The sequence below is a fragment of the Colletotrichum costaricense genome (genome assembly GCF_030867565.1).
Source record: "Colletotrichum costaricense strain IMI 309622 chromosome Unknown Scaffold_1.1, whole genome shotgun sequence".
Lineage (NCBI taxonomy): Eukaryota > Fungi > Ascomycota > Sordariomycetes > Glomerellales > Glomerellaceae > Colletotrichum > Colletotrichum costaricense.
In genome coordinates this window covers 3,983,062-4,001,999 of record NW_026848230.1, presented here as the reverse complement: position 1 = coordinate 4,001,999, position 18,938 = coordinate 3,983,062, and the positions used below count along the sequence as shown (strand labels likewise).

General features: G+C 53.6%; 2 protein-coding genes across 2 annotated transcripts; one reads left to right on the top strand and one right to left on the bottom strand.

Moving 5' to 3' along the window:
• Positions 1 to 2,913: 2,913 nt before the first annotated feature.
• CCOS01_01369 (kelch domain-containing protein) lies at positions 2,914 to 7,723 on the bottom strand (the record flags this gene model as incomplete). The annotated part of the gene is made up of 4 exons (XM_060449565.1): positions 2,914 to 6,568; positions 6,619 to 6,901; positions 6,972 to 7,383; positions 7,448 to 7,723. 4 exons carry the CDS (start codon positions 7,721 to 7,723, stop codon positions 2,914 to 2,916), a joined length of 4,626 nt encoding a protein of 1,541 aa, XP_060321003.1.
• Positions 7,724 to 13,510: 5,787 nt separating this feature from the next.
• On the top strand, positions 13,511 to 18,443 carry CCOS01_01368 (WD repeat domain-containing protein mip1; the record flags this gene model as incomplete). Its single annotated transcript, XM_060449564.1, has 3 exons — positions 13,511 to 14,065; positions 14,362 to 18,164; positions 18,224 to 18,443. 3 exons carry the CDS (start codon positions 13,511 to 13,513, stop codon positions 18,441 to 18,443), a joined length of 4,578 nt encoding a protein of 1,525 aa, XP_060321002.1.
• Between the last annotated feature and the right edge of the window lie 495 nt (positions 18,444 to 18,938).

Genomic DNA, 18,938 nt, shown 5'->3' with positions numbered 1-18,938 from the left:
GTATGTGGGTCCCAGTCCGTCCGCCGCTGCTCCGGGCGACTTCCCTGTTTGATCTGCCAGGACCCCCGACCCCGATGTCTTCAAAACCCTGGCTATGGGGTTTTGAACCGCCCGGCTCCACGCGTGACTCCACGTCACACTTTCCACCCCCCGCGTTAGGGGTCTTATTCGGTGGTGCGGTGGGATGAGGTTCCGAGGTGTGGTTTGTGGGGTGAGAGGGAGGATTACTTTTAGTCATAGCGAGGTAAAGTAAAACCTAGTATACGCTTTCGGAGGTAGGGATGCTGGTGAAGTAATAAGGATAGATGTGTTCTTGTCTTGTAGGCGTTCTGTGATACCGATGGAATTTTCTCATTGGTATGTTAAAGTTGCTTCTCCTTGGCGCAACTCGTGCTATAGCCGGGAAGCTTAGCATGATTCGCAAAGGAGATCGGGTAACCTGATCAAAAGTGTCCCATGCAATCCTAGAGCAAACACTGATTACCGCTTCCACCTGCCGCGGTGATCAAGAGAGATCTTGGGTTGGCTTCGAGAGAGGACAAACTGGCGTTACTATTCTAGAAGAGTACCTACCTCTTTCACTATACCTTGTGGCCTCTTACGCTTGAGGAAGCCGACGTATCCGAATCTGTCGACGCAAAGGAGGGTTCACTCAGATTAAGCCACTTCATGTTTTCTGGGGCTAGAGATCCCATCTTCAGTGGGAAGTACTATTGAGAACCGCTGCTCCAGCCCTTGGCTGGATATCACATTTAAGGAGGGAAGGGACTCCGGAATGTTTGTCTTCCCGGGCACCGCCAATTCGATATGGGTTGAAGTACATGACTACTATACCCTGTCCAGGTCAACTGCGCTACGTTGTGGTGCACTTTGACGTTGATACCGTTGAATGTACAGGATCTCCAGGTGGTAAGATAGCAAAGAGCATTCTCAGGTAGGTAGCCTTGATAAGCCTTTATTATCTCAATTGTAGTCCGCCGCGAATATGTGTATATGAAGACACAGCCTTGCGATGAGGAAATCTTTAGCCTTGGTGGGTTGGATGTTTGAACTATAAGACGGAAACATTTCGAACGACGTCAAGCATGGGAGCAATTCATCAATGAAGTTTCCTCACCCGAAATCTTGGATCTCTTCTGCACTCTTTACCCTCAAGATCAGGATGGATGTCCTATATATACACCTAAGCTATCCAAGGGAAACCCACAAGGGGCAAGCCTCATCTGTTGTAGTACTATGTAATGTACAACTCGAGCTCCAGATGCAGTGTAGTCTATTCGACACCGAGACCAGCATGTCAGCGTTCCTGTTGCTGACAGGCTGGGAAGGGAAGGCGTCCTATCCCTCCCGAGGGGCCGAGCACGCTGTACAGAGTTGGAAAAAAAGCTAACTCGCTGAGTCTGTTTCGTTTCAACGTCTACCCTAGAAAAAAATAAAGCTGCGTATCGCCCAGTAGCCAGCCGCTTCGTGAGAGTATAACAACGCGAATACACACGGGATAGTGTGCTCGAGCATGATTCAACGCTCAAGAAGTCTCCCTGTACGAGGATCAGTTACAGGACTACAACATAAAAGCCTCCCTCGACGTGTCGGAAAGTTCCCGTCACGTCAGTCAACTTTGTCCACTCGGCACCACGGCTCCAACAGGCTTCCGCAAGATTGGTCTGCCCGCAAAAGAGTAAAATCAAGGCGCACATTATATACCCCGTTCCCCTTGACGCCTTAACGCCCAAACGCCGGGTAACGATGAGATATACTCCCCAACACCAACCGTCTCTAGAAGACAGACAATACGTCAAGAAAAAGACTACAGTAACCAGATCCGTGCTTTGCTGAGCATGGTACCGCGACCTCTGTGATGGAAAAGGGGGAGACCGTCTAGCCAAGAACCGGTCTCAACTATCTCTTTAGAGTATCCATCACCCTGAGGAGCTCAACAATGGCTCATACCCGCCTGCCCAACAGTGAGAACTGCTGTTGACGATAACAGGGAGCAAGCTCCTTATGCGGGCATCGACTTGGTTTGGAAAACACACGCCTATACACACAAACGTGGTTACATCACATCACAATATCAGACGCATCCACTGGTAACAATCGTCTCATCGTTTGACCAAGCCCTAGGTAGATATCGTCACGCTGCTAAACCCCAACCATCATCACAAGCCATCAGGAATCACCAGCCCCATCTTCAGTATGTATGAACGCATTGTGAAAAAAGAATTTGTTATCAAAACCGTACGGGAGAATCCTCGACGGTCGCTTATTGTCGTTATCTTTTGCCCCTCTGAGCCAGCCCCGCTCCACTCGTTGACCAGTCATCAAACGTCCTGCGCGCGCGCTTCCTCTTCATTTTTTTGCCTCCCCCATATTCTTGACGTGAAGGGGATGATGGAACCCTTCAGCATCAGGATGAGGCTTCTCAGGAAAAAAACAACAGTATTGTACATTATGGTAAAAGAAAAGAAAAAAAGGCAACTGGGCACGCGTGCTCAATCTTTCTGATAGTGTCATCCACCCATCTCAAAGAATAGAAGTGACCCTTATGCGCCTGGCCTGCTCTCGTACGTCCACGGCGAACAAGCAAGCAGAGGTCATGGTTGTGTGTAGTGTATCATCAAAAAAGTGAGAAATCCATGAACTCAGAAAGAAAAGAAAAGGAAACGCGATGAAAAAAAAGGGCGGGGGAATTAAGCGAAGGTTGTTTCGTCGTGAGTACGTTGAATCATTGCGAAACGAAGAACAGAGCCCACGCGTCGAAACCAAATCCCCAAAATCCGAAAACTCCTTCCAACTGCGGACTGCAAACCGCGGCGGACCGTGTGCAGTCAAAGAATGTACAGAAAGTGTAGTGATGAGCGCCGGAGGTTGTCACGTAGAGAAGCGAGAATTCATGCGTCGCAGAACGCCAGACTAAGGCCGGTCAGGTCGGCTTTTCGTCTTCGCTCGGTCGTTCTCGGCTTGTTCGTCTACGTCGAGTCGCTTGCGCCAGTCGGCCAGGCTTTCGCTGAGGCCAAGTCCGACTTCTTCGTCCTTACGAGTAGGGGTTGCGGCGCCCTCAAAGTCAAAAGTGTTGCTGAGACGGTAGTTCTTGTTGGTGGCTTCCCAGTGGGTGCGCAGAGTCTCGAGCTCATCGGCCAGATTGTCCAACGCAGTGCTATTGCGTCCGTCGACTCCGCTAGCGACTGCACCGTAGGTACTGTCCGCGTCAGAGCTGTCCTGTCGTCGGTGTCCCACGCTGTTGCCGTTGGTACCCCTCTCGGTCAGGTCGGAGGTCATGCTCGGTGCCTGCCTACTTTGCCGGCGGTAGCTATCGACTGAGTTCTCGACCTGGTCAAGAAGCAGCGAGACCTTGCCTTCGGCATCCTGGGCGCGACGCTCGAGGAGGAGGTTCTCCTGCTGGAGGCTCTCCAAGTCCCGGCGGTTGGCGGCGAGTTTGCGGGAAGCTTCTTCAGCGTCCTTGAGAGCGCCCTCGCGTTGCTTCTTGCTATCCTCCAGTTCCTTCCTGACCACAGTGAGCTGAGATTCGAGCTGCTCCGTGGACGCCTGCAAGTCTTCTTCAAGGGCCTCAATCTTCTCTTGTAGAATGTGGCGTTCGCTTTCCCAGCTGGCAGGAGCATTTCCGTCGTTGCCGGCGGATGCCTCCACGCGATCCTCAAGCTCGATAACCTCGTTCTTGAGCTTGGCATTCTCGGTCTTGTACCTGGCGAGCTGCTCCTTGAGTTGCTTCAACATCTTCTCCGTACCCTTGACGTAGTGCACAGCAGACTGATAGTCGTTTTCCAATTGGCTGAGCTTTTCACGGTACGCAGCTTCGCTGGCCTCCTGCTGAGCTGTGCTGCGCTGTGCATTCTCTTCGTGGGCGGTCAACGCGGCGTTGAGCTGATCCTCGAGATCGCGAATGCGGGCCGCCTCGGGAGTGTTCACTCGCGGGCTGCCAATGCTTCGGGTCCGTGACATGCCCGTGGGGCTGATGCCGCGCTCTACGAGGATGTCCTTGAGGGTGTTGTGTTGCACGGTCATCGCGTTGGTCTCCAGCTGTTGGTTCTGAAGTTGGTGCTTCAGGTCTGAATTCTTAGCCTGCAGAGATTGAGTGTCCCTGAGAGCCGCCTGGAGCTGTCTCCTGATTGCCACACCTTCGCGACTGGACTGCTCCTGGTAGACCTCCAATCCAGCAATGCGCTCTTCCGCAGTGCGAAGCTTATCAGCCGCAGCATCGGCCTCTTGCTGGTACTTCTTAACAAGCGCGTTCGCAGCGACAAGCTGGGCCTGCAATGCCTTGGCGCGTCCCTCGTCAGCTTTGCCGTCAGCTCCGATGTTCCTCGCGGTGACTTTGTCGAATCCGGCCAGCACAGCTTGCTGATGGAGTTTGGCTTCGTTGGCGTGCTTCTCGGCGATCTCCTCAGCGTCACGCAGTCGCTGAGTTGCAGCTACGAGCTCTGTGGTGCGTGCTTCGTGTTCAGCCTTGAGCTTGTTGAACTTGGACTCGAGTTGCTCCCTTTGAGAGCGCTCCTCCTCCAGCTTGCCCTCCAAAAGCGCCTTCATCTCTGCGGAAGCAGCCATGGCGGTACGGAGAGAGTCGAAGGTATCGTTCTGCTCCTTGGAGCTGCCGATGGAATCGTTGTACTTCTTCTCAAAGTCGTCCTTCTCTACGGTCATGAGCTGAATCGCAGCCATGGCCTCTGTGTATTGAACAGCCTGCTCCCTAGCTTCTTTCTGCACCATGTGCAGCTCGGCCTTGAGTTGCTCGAGCTCGGTAGAAGTCATGGTCTTGTAAGACTCGAGTTCGCTCATCCGCTTCTGGGAAGCATTGGTGGTGTCGTCGGCCAAGAGGCGGGCACGTTTCTCAGCTTCAAGCTCGGATTTCATCATCTCAAGCTGGGCTTGGAGGTCCTTTTGATAGTTCAGGGCAGAAGCCAACTTGCGGCTGATCTCGGTGGAACGGTCATCTACGTCGCGTTCGCCATCCAGCTGGGGAGTGCTTGCAACGCTCCCGCCCATCTGGGCTGCGAGTCTTGCCTTAGCATATACCGCCTCTTGAATTGCAGCGTCTCGCTGCTTCTCTGCTTCGGCGATTTGTTTCGCAGCGAGAATGGCTTGCTTGTCAACGGATGCCTGAACATTGGCGAGCTCGGTTCTCATGGCCAAAAGAGCCTCGATAAGGGGTTTGTCCTCGTCATCAAAAGTCTCTGCGGCTCTGCTGTCAAGGACAGGGCTGAGGCTTGCGTTGGGAACATAGCCAGCCTTTCGGGCCAACTCAAGCTCAGACGCATACCAAGCGTTGCGGTTCCTAGCTGTATCCAACTCCTTCAGTATAGCGACAGTCTGTGAGGTGCGGCCAGAGGATCGTCGGGACAATGGATTGCTGGCTTGACGGGTGGGAGCCGGTGGCGAGGCCGGGCGGATAGGTTGCTGCACTTGTATCGGCGACTGCTTCTGGGTTGGCGGCGGCGGCTGTGCCTGAGAAGGAGGTTGAACTGGAGCAGGCGGTGGTGCTTGCGTCTGAGGTGGTGGTTGAACTTGAGCTTGCTGTTGAATCTGCATTGCCTTCAAAGCTGGCTCAGTTGTACTATCCACGGAGGTCTGAGATCTGCTGCCTTGCCTAGACCTGGTCTTGGAAGGCTCAGAAGGACCAGATTCAGACTTGGAGCCAGATCTTGTGACTTGTTGAGGGGTACGTCGGCCATTGGTGACTGGGCTCTCTGCGTCCTTGGACGCTGGCTCTTTAACCTCACGTATTACGGGAGACTGGCCTGCAGCAAGCTGCGGTGAGCCACCAACAGATCCATCTCTCTCCGATGACTGTCCCCTTACTCTTCCTAAGTTTCCGGTCTGAACCGAAGGCTTTGCAGGTGTTGGTCCTTGGGGCGGGGGCCCAGCCGGGGGCGATGTCACTGCAGATCTGGGGAGTTTCGACATGTTGTTGACTGCCGCCGGGTTCGCGTCCGTTCCGTTGGGAGATCCTCGCACGACGTTGGTGGGGCTGTTGACGGCGGAGGCATCGCGAGGTGCGCCAGGGGCACCTACTAGTCGTTTTTGATCAGGAGGGCCCTGGGAACCGTCTCGTGATAAGATATTCCTTGTCTCAGCTGCAGCACTGGGCCGCCTCGCCTGTTGTGGGCGTTGCTGGCCATTCGCCTGCGGTCCATTTGGTTGTTGTGCTGCCGCCGCATCGTTCGGGTATCGGATCTTTGTTGTATCGAGCATGTAGACTATTCCAAGGTCGCCAACGCTGGCGGGGGACGAAGAGGGTTCGCCTCCGACAACAACCACGGCCTTGCCAACGGTAGTCATGCTGTGACCGGATCGGGGAGAGGGTGAAGGGCCCATGTTCTGGAAAGTGTACCAGCGGCGCGAGGTAATTCTGAAGGCGGCGAGATCTCCGAGGTCAACACCCTCTTCCGTTCGTCCTCCGAAAATGTACATGACATCGTCGACAATTGATGCAGCGTGACCCTCTCGAGGGACTGGGATGTAGCCGATGCAGTCATGTTGCGTCCATTCGTTCGTGGCGGGATCGTAGCTCCAAACATCGTTGAACCATTGATAACCGTTTGTACCACCGAAACTAGAGTACGTCAGCAGTGATACCAGCGCAAGACTTGACGCATTACGTACAGATACATCTTGTCATTGTAAGTAACCACAGAGTGGTTGGTTCGGGCAGCTGGAATTTTGCCGACGGGCGGTCCGCCACTCTCAGTGTTCTGGATCAACATCTCCCAGCGATTATTGGGCATTTGGAGCTGGTTAAGATCAAAAGCAGCGAGATCGTTCATGAAATAGCCCTCGATTTGACCGCCAAAGATGTAAATCTTGGATCCAAGTATGTTGAGAGAGTGGCCGTAGCGGCCGGAAGGCCTGGTGCCAGCGGGCAATGCTCTCGACCATTGTCTCGTAGCTGGTATTGATTAGCGATTGCCCAACTTCTCGCAAGGGGGCGCACGGGGAATGACTAGTATAGAACTCACAGGTGTTGAGAAGATAGAGTGTCTCGTCCAGGACGTCCATCTCATCGACTTTGGTGTCACCGCCATAGACGATGAAGGCGTTGCCAACGAGCAAACTTGCGTGCCCAACTCTCGGTCCTGGCCCCTCGGCTGTCGTCGCCAGAGGGTAGCAGGCCATATTCTGCCCGGCCTCGATCATCCACAAATCGCCCTTGACGGTAGAGCTGTTGATTAAACCTCCCATCACGTATATATCGCCCTCCTTGGACGACACCGAATTGACAGCCGCTCCATAACGGGGAAAAGGGCTCGGGTGTGAAGAGGTATATGTCAGTCGTCGTTGCGACCAGGGGTATAGTGACGCATTGGGGTTCATCATTTGTTGTTGGGGAGGCATCTGGTTTTGCGAGGATACGGGCGGAGCGTTGCGAAGCTGGGAAACAGGTCAGCAGTGTCCCAGCAATGCCAGCTCATCAAAGTGAGCTGGAGAAACTTACAGGCAAATCATTTGAAGGCGCTTGTGTCGGTATTTGGTCCACGCTGGGTCCTCGCTGGCGAGTGTAGCCCTGGTCAGGGCTTCCAGCACCGGCGCTGCCATCGCGATCGATTGAGTTCAAGCTACCGGTTGGTGTTGAGCGCTGAGTGCCGTTCTTCTCCTCTCTCGCGATTCTCTCTCGCTGACTCTGGATTGAACCCTGCGAGCCGCCAGAGTTTCCATCGCGGCTTGCAAGAGCTCGATCCTGATTCTTCTTGGACTTGAAAAGAAAAGCCATGGCGAATCAAATCGAGGCCTGCACGCTGAGCGGCAGTTGCAAAGAGACTTGCTCGTAAGTTGTATCCAGAGCGCCCGGAATTTTGGAGGGTATCAATTAAATCGTTTCGGTCGTTGGTTGAACAAGTTGTTTAAGGGCGTCAGGATAATGGAAAAAGTCGCTCAAGTCGCACGTTAGTCGTGGAGTCGATGATGTGGGTAGTGGGTGCTATCGCCAGTTCGCTGTGAAGCCGAGTCGGGTGAGGCGCGATGGAGATGCAGCGGATGCAGGAACGCAGCAGGTACGCAGGAACGGGAAAGGGAGTCGACGCTCGAGTGTGCGGATGGCTGGGTTCGCATCGGTGGAGTGTGCCCGGGGTAGCGCGCGTTGCTGAGGCGAGGAGCGTCCTGCGATGTTCGACCTCGTCTTTTTTTTTTATTGCGGTCCTCCTCGTCGGCGCAGTGAAGCGAGTAAGGTGGTAAGGGAGCGAGGGGTGAGAAACGAAAGGAGGCTGGGTGTTGGGCGAGACGGGACGATGTCGACTCCGCGCGTACGCAGAGCTGTTGCTGACGGGGGTTGGCTCGTCGGATTTTTAGGGGTTTGATTACTCTTTTTTTTTTTTTTTTTTTGGTCCTTCTTAGGCGTTTTCCCCTTCGGATTGCCGTATCTTTTCTGTCCGTGGTCGGTTTATTATTACTTTAGGCTCTCGGGCCAGGAAGACGCAGTCAGGTGTCTGCTGATAGATACGGCGATCGCAAAGCGAAGTAGGGTCGAAGTTGGACAGGAAGCTGGTGATGCAGCGAAAGAAAAGAATGCCTGGCCAGAGTGGTCTTTCCGAGAGTGTGTCGGTCACTTCGTTACCTCTCTCTCTCCGCCGTTGTAGAAAGGAGGTTTTGGGAGAAATGCCACTCTTGGGATTGGGAAGCGATGGGGAAGGGGGCGGAAGGGGAAAAAAGACATTGGACCAATGCTGCTGGGCTGATGGAATTCACCTCCAAAATGCAGGAGTAACGGCGGAACCTGGTAAAGTGCACCTAAAAATGTTGCAGCCCAGTGCTAGCTACGAAGTACCTTCTGCCATTGGGCTACAGCCTACCTGGGCACTCGTACCTTAGTCTCTCTCTCCATCGTTTCGGGGGGCTCCTGTTCCTGCACTGACTGGCTCCGCTGGGTCGCTGCGCTGGCCTGTTCTCCGCCCACCAACTTGACTGCTTTAGCCCGCCCTGCAACCTGCCCTGCACATCTGCACTCTGCACTTGCGTCTAGGGGCCTGTTCTTAGCTGATGTTGGGCCAATGGGATGTCGTGCAGCTTGAGTTTCCGCTCGCTTATGGATGGGGGTGCAAGGGCTGAGTAGGGGAGAGCCCAGCATCCAAGCAGAAGGGGAAACTTTTTCAGAGGAGCACGGGGAGGCTGCAGGCGCTTTCTTCGCGACGGTGGGTGGGGGAAAGGAGAGAATGGAAGGCACCTAGGATTCTCGGACATCAGGCGGGACATTGAGAGTACTCGACGCCACGTGGGCCACGACCTTTCAAACTGTGTCACTCTTCGGTATATCGCTATGCACGGTGGCCTGCTTCCCGTTTCCTTCAAAAGGGGCGGGCTAGGTACCTTAGCTGGAGACACGACGAGGCCTTGCGAATTGCACCGTATCATTAAGCATGCCGTAAGAGCGTACTACGTAGGTACCTACCTGACAGGCTGCCACCGGAGCGACAAAGGGGACCGGTGCTGCTTAGCTAGGTGTTGGCTCAAGTGCGAAAAAGGTACTTGACTTTGGCTTGCCTTGGCTTGGTATCCCATGTATCTACACTAACATCTAAACATCTCGATGAGGATTAAAGGTTCTCTGTTCTATTATTACTACCAAGGGCTTCTCCAGCACGACCTGAGGCGGCCGTCCCGTCGACCGGTTGCTGACTGTTGACCGAGTCTGTACCTTACTCACCTTGGGTGCTTAGCTCCCACTTTTCCGCCCACCTGTTATTCGAACACTTCTCTCTCAACCTCCTCTTTCAACTCCAAAGCGAGGCAGGCGGGTGGAAAGCTTCGCACCCTCGACGTCTCGTTGCCTCTGCACTCTCGACAAAAGCTGATGCGCGCCAAGTGCCATGTGCGACTTTGAGTCAGAGTCAAATCAGCCTTCCTGGCGCTGATCTTCCCGACCCTCCAGAAACGAGTTGTACGGAGTAATTAGAGCCAGCTGTTCCATCTCCTTTCAAGGGACACACATACCTTCTGGGTTCTCTGCCAGTCTTTGGCCCCGGTATGCGTACCCATGGCCATCAGTCAAGAGACTGTGGAATCTTGCCCATTTAGGACAGGAAACCTCAACAACAACCCGCTCACATCATCAACGTGACATCGGGCCCCATCAAAGGCTCCAACTACTCCAACTGCTGCCCCCCTTACGATACTATGAAAGGTAGCACACATTCTGAGGCTCGAGTCGGGCGACGTCCGTTCTAGTACGAACATCTTCTGCAGTCAAAATTGTCAGCCTTCTTGTTGCTGAAGTCTGAACGTCCGCGCACCCGTAAATGTCGTATTCTGTGCCACCTACCCGAGGTACGAGCTGGTCCTAAAAGTCAATGTGATGCCCGTGGACTGGACGGGCGACAAGTACAGTACACTTAGGATATTCGTCGTGTATTTCTTCTTTGACAAACATGAGGTCTCGGGGTGAGACATGGAAGCACATGACGTCCAGTCACTGGCATTCCGGCCCCCAACACCCTGCCGCCAGTCTGGGCATGCTGAGCCAGAAACAGCGTATCAAAGGATCTCATCCCGGCCTGTTCAAACAAATGTCCTTGACGCATGTACTCATCGTACGTACATGTCTGACAAGCGGCCGAGGCGGCGCATCCACGCCACAGGAATTCATGAACATCCTCATCTTGTTCCCGCCCTCGTTCCGGGCCCCGGGCCAGCCGCCAAGGAACAGAGACGACAAAAGAGGGAAAAGACGATGAGGCTCGTGGCAATGAGAAGATTCTTCCCATGTTACTCTAGGGCATAACAGACGCTGTTAATGGTTAACGGCAGCCCGCAAAACTCGTGGCTTCAGGGGGTCATCTCCTCCGTAGCAGTCAAAGAGGGCGGCGGTTCCATTGATACGTTGAGGATAATTTCCCTTCAGGGGGTCCATCTGCCATGAGGTGGTGCGTTTCAAGTCTCCCAAAGCTTCAACGCCATTCGGCAGCCCTCATGGCACACGGACTCGTTGAAGCTTCGAAATTCGGCAGCGGCCGCAAAGAATTGGACGGCGTAAGAGCAAGGAGACGGGAAAGACTTCCGAGGACGAAGGTCCCATGAGTGACGGGGGAGAAAACGGACGTTGTTGGTCTCCTTTCAAAGCATGTAAATAGATACCGGCACTTGTCGCGATGTCTGTCATGTCCGAGTAGGTACACTGTGCAAACCACGGCTCAGGACAGGACAGGGAGCGTGCTCCACACCACAGACGTTGAAAACATCTCACCATGCCATATTGGGCGTGAGCCTTGCCTGAAGACTCCTGGCGCATGTGCAATGGAAGGGTGGTGGTGGCGCAGAGATAGACTTTGATGGAAAAAGGCATGGAATTCTGGCAAATTAACCTATCGGCTTAGCCTGCCTGCTAAATTCGGCGCAAGAATGTTGTACTGAGAGGGCGCGTCTGAGAGCAAGATGTGAACGTTCATTCTGGTGAGCGAGCATTAGCGTTGGCCTGAAGCAGGCGGGAGACGGAAAGCTGGCCACGCGGCGGCGGCGGCGGCGGCTGGCGTCCAACTTTGATCGTCGACGGCGTGAGCGAGGGCGATGTGAATTGAGGCTCGTGTTGGGGGCAGGGTCGGTCCAGGTTCGAGCTGGGTGAGCAAACAGGATGGACCCTCGCGATGACCTCTGATGGCGCATGGACGCACCGGCCGACGACGAACCGACCAGTCCATCTTATAACGTCGAGAGTCTTAAAAACGCAGCCGCATTCGGCGATCGGGCAGGTCTCCAAGCATAAACCGTCTCAACAACGAATGACCCTGAAGCAGGCCATGCGGTGAACTACAACCATAGCGGGCGCCCCCCTCATCGTTGTGATCGTCGTCGTCAGCATAAAGGCAGAAACGGCCAAGCCGCAATTCAGAAGAAACACAAGCGATGGATTTCCATAGTCCACTTGCAGCTTGCAACTTGAAGCGAATCCCACCTCGTATCATGGCAGCTACAAAGGCCAATGAAACCCAGGAGTCAGGACAGAGGTAAATGGGTCATGGATACGCACCACGGCGGGTATGACGTGCGCAAGGCCAACGGAGAGGGATGCGACGATCCATAAAAAAAGGAAGAGAGGGAAGAAAAAAAAAAAAAGGGAAGAAAAAGGAAAACGACATCCCCGCAAAAGATACGGAAAGAAGGGAAACAAAAAGGAGAGGAAGGATAAACAGAGAGCGAGCCGGCCGTTTGGGGCAAGACATTGTTTCTGACACGCCCGCCTCCCGCCAGCCCATTCCCCACCGTGCTTGAGTGATGTTGCGAGGAATGTTTTCTCCGATTTGCTCGCGCTGTGAATAAGCCTGCGATATGGTATAGCCACGTAGATAGCGTATGTCGCAAGATTGATAAACATCCAATTGATTGCCAGGCACACTTCCATTTCTTGGGAATCCACCACCACCTTCGAAGTATCCCCATGTGTTCATTTACAGAGGGCAATTGCGGTGATCCAACGGGACCTGCCGCCTAAAACCAGTTCAGCGTTCGCAAGTACAATCTTGAGCAAGGACCGGCCCACGAATACTTTCCCAGGACAAACGCGGAGCGCGATGCGTTCGTTCATGCCACCCTAGCCTTTGACAGAATGAGACTGATTGAACTTTGGTCCTGCTAAATGCTGGTCGCACGAGGGAGGCTACAAGAAAGAGCCATGTGAAGATTCAAGAACCTGCGGAGGAAGGTGCATTGAATTGGAACTCGGGTTGCTCATTATGGACTAGCGCCTTTGGGTCTCTGAGCCGGGCCTGGACCGTGCATCCGGCCGAGGCCTTCTTACCTCATCTCCCCCCGATTTGGATCTGTTCCTGTCTTCTGCGCTTCGCCAGAGTGGACGCGGGAGACTGGACGAAATGCGGAGATGTGGAGCTGAAAGGCGGTCAGGGTCGGGTCATCAATTGCCTCCCGTCCATCATTTCTGATTCGTTTTGCCATTTCCATACATTTATAGTACATAAGGTAAGGTAACACGCCTTAAGGTATCTCCATGCGACCCAAGTACAATTTGGACATAAGATGAACCATTGATCCTAAGTACCTAAGAAATGCTCATCATCACTTGTCTCTTGGCTAGAAGCATCAAGTGAATATATCAAAAGACATTAAGGATGGAAACAGGTGAATTTTAGGAATACTTCTATCGGAACATCGGAAGAAGCTGTCGGAGCGAGCGAAGCAGAAGGCAGGTGATTGTTCCCGGCACCTGATAGGCTGATGGTCGAAGCTGACCTCAGCCCAAGGTACCATTCCTAAATTTTGGCTGGTGCACCTCTGCCGCACCTCACCTTGTGTGTAAGGTACCTCCACTGCCTGCCACGCTGAGCTGAAGTCGGGTGTTAGCCGCTGCGCTGCGCTGCCAACCTGACCCGACCTGACCTGTCACTCCCGTCAACCTCTCCAAAAACTCCAAATTCGCGTCACCGACGCAATCGCCTATCCAATATCTTCATCCACCTCATCCTACCCGACACCTCACGACCGACATGTCGTCACGGTAATCGATTTATAGGTGGTTTGCGCGCCAAATTCGAATTTCGACGACAGTATCACCGTCAAGATGACGGCTGCCGCTGCGCAAGATCAGACCCATTCTCGCCCCTCGCCCGCCAGTCACCTTCGACAGTCGAGCTCCTCCAAACCCACACCCTCAACTTCTCAACCTCGACATTACGCCAGCATATCGCGGAGGACAAACAGCACTGCGCTGCTCGGAGTGAATGGAAGTCCCAACAACATGCCGCAAACTCAGGGTCCTAACGGATCCTCCGCCTTCCCCGATGCGACAACTCAACCCTCACCATTCGGCGGTGCTGCTCCCCCTCTAGCACTTCAACGATCCACGAGCCACGATGATAGCAATGCAAGACGCCCTTCAAGTGCCCCTGGTAACAAACAGAATCTGGCCGCCGGCTTCTCTACCGGCGAACAATCGGATTCGGATCGACCGAAGCGGCCATCCGTGAAACCGCTGCTTATGCGATCCAAGAGCGAATTTGGAGTCAGCCGCCCCGAGGAGGTTGATCACTCTGAAGAAGATATCCCTCATTGGGGCGCCAGACATGGCTTCGATGAATATCACGAGTCGCCGGAAATCCTGGCCCAAATAGCAAATGTGAGTTACAACTTCTCTCGCCTTCTCCATCTACACTTTGTGCCCTTCTTCCTTTTTCCCACCCCAAGCTCTGCGCCTCCCCACTTGGCGGCCTTGTGGCGGCGCTGTCCAGCCGGACTGGTCTAACCATAGTCTCCTATCGGCGCGCGTCGCGCAAAGAAAGGAGACTTGGTGCTCTGCTCTTTTGGCTTGCTCGTACGACATGCTGGGACGCTGTTGCCCAGAATCCAGTCCCGAGGGGCAACGCGGGGCATGACCGTATCCAGGGCTCGAATCTACATTCCACTCCCATCTAGACATTTCAGACGATGCAGTCTCCCGGGTGGATGGGGCCGACAACCGTATTGGCAGTCTTGGATCCAGACGAGCCCGAGTGCGACAACATCGCTTCTTTGCGCCATTGGGACTCGTTGGTTTCAACTCGCATCTTGAGCCGTGCTGACTCCTTTCTCCAGAATTGGTACATGTATTGGACCGACAAGCGACACGAGACAACCGGCAAGCCCAAGGCGACATTACACAAGCTGCAGGATTGGCGCATGCGAGATAGACTTAAGACAGTATCTGCTGCGCTGGCCGTCTGCCTTAATATTTCAGTCGAGCCTCCCGACCAGCTTAAGACGAACCCGGGCGCCAAACTGGAAGCATGGACAGACCCTACAACGCCGCCACCTCAGAAGGCCCTCGAGAACATCGGCAAAGCCCTCCAGGCGCAGTACGAGACACTGGCTATACGCACAAGATATAAGCAGTACCTCGATCCGTCGGTGGAAGAGACCAAAAAGTTCTGCCAGTCCCTGCGTAGAAACGCCAAGGATGAGCGGGTTCTTCTTCATTACAATGGCCACGGCGTGCCGAAGCCCACTGCCAGTGGAGAGATCTGGGTTTTTAATAAGAATTACACTCAGTACATCCCAGTATCGCTATACGATCTTCAACAGTGGCTTCACGCCCCTACGATTTACGTCTGGGACTGTTCCGAAGCCGGCAACATCCTCAACAACTACCACAGATTTGTCGAGAAGCACGAACAAGAAGAGGACGAAGCTGCCGCGAGAGATCCCAACTACGAGAAGACCGTGTTTCAGCCCTATATCCACTTAGCTGCCTGCGGCGTCAAGGAGAATCTCCCTACCAACCCTCTCCTCCCAGCCGATCTATTCACGGCATGTCTCACTACCCCTATCGAAATGGCTCTTTGGTTCTTCGTTCTTCAAAACCCCCTCAAGACGAATCTTACCCCAGAGCGCGCCAAGAAGCTGCCCGGTAGGCTACAGGAGAGAAGAACGCCACTCGGCGAGTTGAACTGGATCTTCACAGCCATCACGGATACTATCGCTTGGACTACACTGCCCCGACACCTATTCCGAAAGTTTTTCAGGCAGGATCTCATGGTGGCCGCTCTCTTCCGCAACTTTCTCCTAGCCCAGAGAATCATGTCTGTCTATGGGTGCCATCCGCAGTCTTTCCCCGAGCTCCCTGAGACCCGGCAGCACCCATTGTGGGCAAGCTGGGACTTGGCCGTGGATATGGCACTAGCCCAACTGCCTATGCTGGAGAGAAAGGAGAACGAAGGTCTCGAGTACGAGTACCAGAACTCAACCTTTTTCACTGAACAACTGACAGCATTCGACGTTTACCTGACTCGTGGCGATGCACTTTCTCAGAGGCCCCCTGAGCAGCTTCCAGTGGTGCTGCAAGTTCTGCTGAGCCAACAGCACAGAGTCAGAGCGCTCATCTTGCTCGGAAGATTCCTCGACTTAGGCCCCTGGGCAGTCCAGCTTGCCCTGAGCATAGGCATCTTCCCATATGTCCTCAAGTTGTTGCAGTCCGCTGCCGCAGAGCTGAAGCCGGTCATGATCTTCATTTGGACCCGCATTCTGGCTGTGGATATCTCATGCCAGCAGGACCTTATCAAGGACAGCGGATACAACTACTTTGCCCAGATATTGAAGCCGTCCGAGGGCTTGCCAGTCGTTAACGAAGCTGAGCATAAGGCGATGTGCGCTTTCATTCTATCGATGCTCTGCAAGGATTATAAGCCAGGGCAGCATGTGTGCAACCAAACCGACATAATGACCTACTGCTTAATGCACCTGCAGAATCAAGAGAATCCGCTCCTGCGTCAGTGGTCGTGTCTGTGCATCAGTCAGCTGTGGCAGGAACTCCCAGAGGCTAAATGGCGTGGCATTCGAGAGAATGCGCCAGCCAAGTTGTCATTTCTGACAAAGGATCCTGTTCCTGAAGTCCGAGCTGCCATGGTGTATTCCATGACTACTTTCCTTGGCATCATCGACCTGACGGATGAGGTCGCTCGGATCGAAGAATCCATCGCTTGGACACTTCTAGACATGGCCAACGACGGAAGTCCAATGGTCCGTCGCGAGTTCCTTGTCTTCCTGTCAAGGTTTATTCTTCGCTTTGAGAGCAAGTTCATTGTCGCTGCTTATGAACAGCTTCAAGAAGAAAGGGAATATCTCCTGTTCCCTCCTGGCCAGGATGGCATGGACCACAAGATGGGCCTGCATTATGCACGGAAAGAGAACAGAAATGCAGACGGCACCATCAAGCCCAATGTTCACGGTTTTGCTCACAATACCGTCTTCTCAGCCTGCTGGAAGCACGCTCTGATGCTCAATGTTGATCCTCATCCTGAGGTTCAGCGTGACGCTACAGTAATTGTGGACCATGTCCACCAAGCCGTGATGGCTTCGGCTGTTGGTGAGCATGCGCAGAGCCTCATCGATGACATCCGAAAGAGGGCAAAGCGTGCGTCGACAAAGAATCACTTGCACTTGAGCCAAAGAAGTAATGCGATTGGCGTTTCTAACTCTTTGGCTACTCCACCACTGCCATCTCCTGGCCTGTTGCGTCGCACGGCAAGCTTGCTTTTCCAGCTGCCACTATTCGGCAATGATGGAAAGGCCGATGCCAGCGAAAAGCCGAACTACTCTTCTCCGGCACCATCACCCGGTCTGCATAGGGTTGGCTCCCAGAAGATCAAGGCCCCTGAGCTTGCTGAAGCGCCACCAGAACAGAGCGATCCAACGGCTATCCATGCCAATTATCACATTGCCAAAGAGCCTGTCTCCACTGGATTTGAGGATCGTAAGCTGGGCGAAGCACCAGCCATGCCACTGCAAAGTTCTTTCCTAGAGTGGTCTATTGAATACTTCTGCGAGCCTCAGATGAAGCCGAGCGAGTCGGACGAGCCTGGCAGCACTGAGTATAACGAACGGCTCTGGAGAAGATCCCGGAACGATTTCATCTTGACAGAAACGCAACCACTCAAGCAGTTCGCCGGTAGCCATAAGTGGAACAATCAGTTGGGCATCACCAACAATGGCTCGCAACCTGCCAAACTCACCTTCCACCAGTTTGAAGACCAGCTTGCGGTTGCAGACGATGGTAACACGGTGTGCGTTTGGGATTGGAAGAAGCATGCACGGCTGAGCAAGTTTTCCAACGGAAATCCTGAAGGGTCGAGGATCAGTGATATGAAGTTCATCAATGAGGACGACCAGGCATTCCTGATGACTGGTTCGTCAGATGGAGTCCTCAGAATCTACCAAAATTACGATTCCGACAAATCCATCAACCTAGCCTCGTCTTGGCGAGCACTTACACACATGGTGCCCAGTAACGTCAACTCCGGTATGGTGTTCGACTGGCAGCAGTCGCTCGGCCGCGTACTTGTGGCTGGCGATGTGCGTGTCATTCGGGTGTGGTCTGCTGGCGCTGAGAAATGCGTCATTGACATTCCCGCCCGGTCTGGCTCTTGCGTCACGTCTTTGACATCTGACCAGATGACCGGTCACACAGTTGTGGCAGGGTTCGGCGACGGCGCTGTCCGCGTTTTCGACACCCGTATCAGACCCCAGGACTCCATGATCAAGAAGTGGAAAGACGAAACGGATAGGCAATGGATCAAGAGCGTTCATTTGCAGCGCGGCGGACAACGAGAACTGCTCAGCGCAAGCAGAAACGGAAAGGTCAAACTGTGGGATATTCGCATGGATCGACCTCTCCATGTTTACCAAACAACTCGAGACACCCTGCGAACAGCCAGCACGCATGAACATCTGCCGGTGTTTGCTGTGTAAGTTATCACCCTGGACCTCTTAATATTGTGATATTGAAACTAACATCCCATTGCAGTGGTACATCTGCACATGCCGTGAAGGTCTTCAACTTCGACGGTCAAGAGTTGTCCCGTGTCGAACCGTACTCAAGCTTCCTTCAACAGAACAGGGGCTCTCCCATCGCAGCAACTGCCTTCCACCCGCACAAGCCGATCTTGGCTTGCGCTGCTCGTGGAGACTACCACGTCAACCTCTTTACCTGCGAGAAGTCCGAGCCCCAATCCCTGGTTGCCTAGTTGACAAGCCGGCGGACGTGACCTCGGTCTTGTGGTTTGGTTTTTTTCTTCTTCCTCACATCTTGAGCATAGGAGGGTTTCTTTGCTGCTTGTGTAACTATCTTCTTTTTCTCACTTCTTTTCATTCCGGGACGGTAGCATACTAGGGACTGGCGAGGTTTTGGCGTTCGATTTGGTCGCGTTATGCGACAACGGCAGACAGATGGTTGCATGAGATAACTTAGCTAATGGATGCGGTTGGCTGTTTCGAAAGCCAATTGATGTATGAAAAAAAATGAAAATTGCCCCCAGATCCATACATTGTTTGGACTTGAACGTGACGATGAAGCAAGGACCAGATTAAACGAGGATGGCTACGTCAATCTCATCAGGAGTCAGGTACAAGAGCGATTATTCCCACACGACTTGAATGGGTAGCTGTAATTCTGAGCACACTCCAAGAACGCTAATCTGCTGGTCGAGGAGAGAGTCTTCCATGGAAGTTATACATTACTT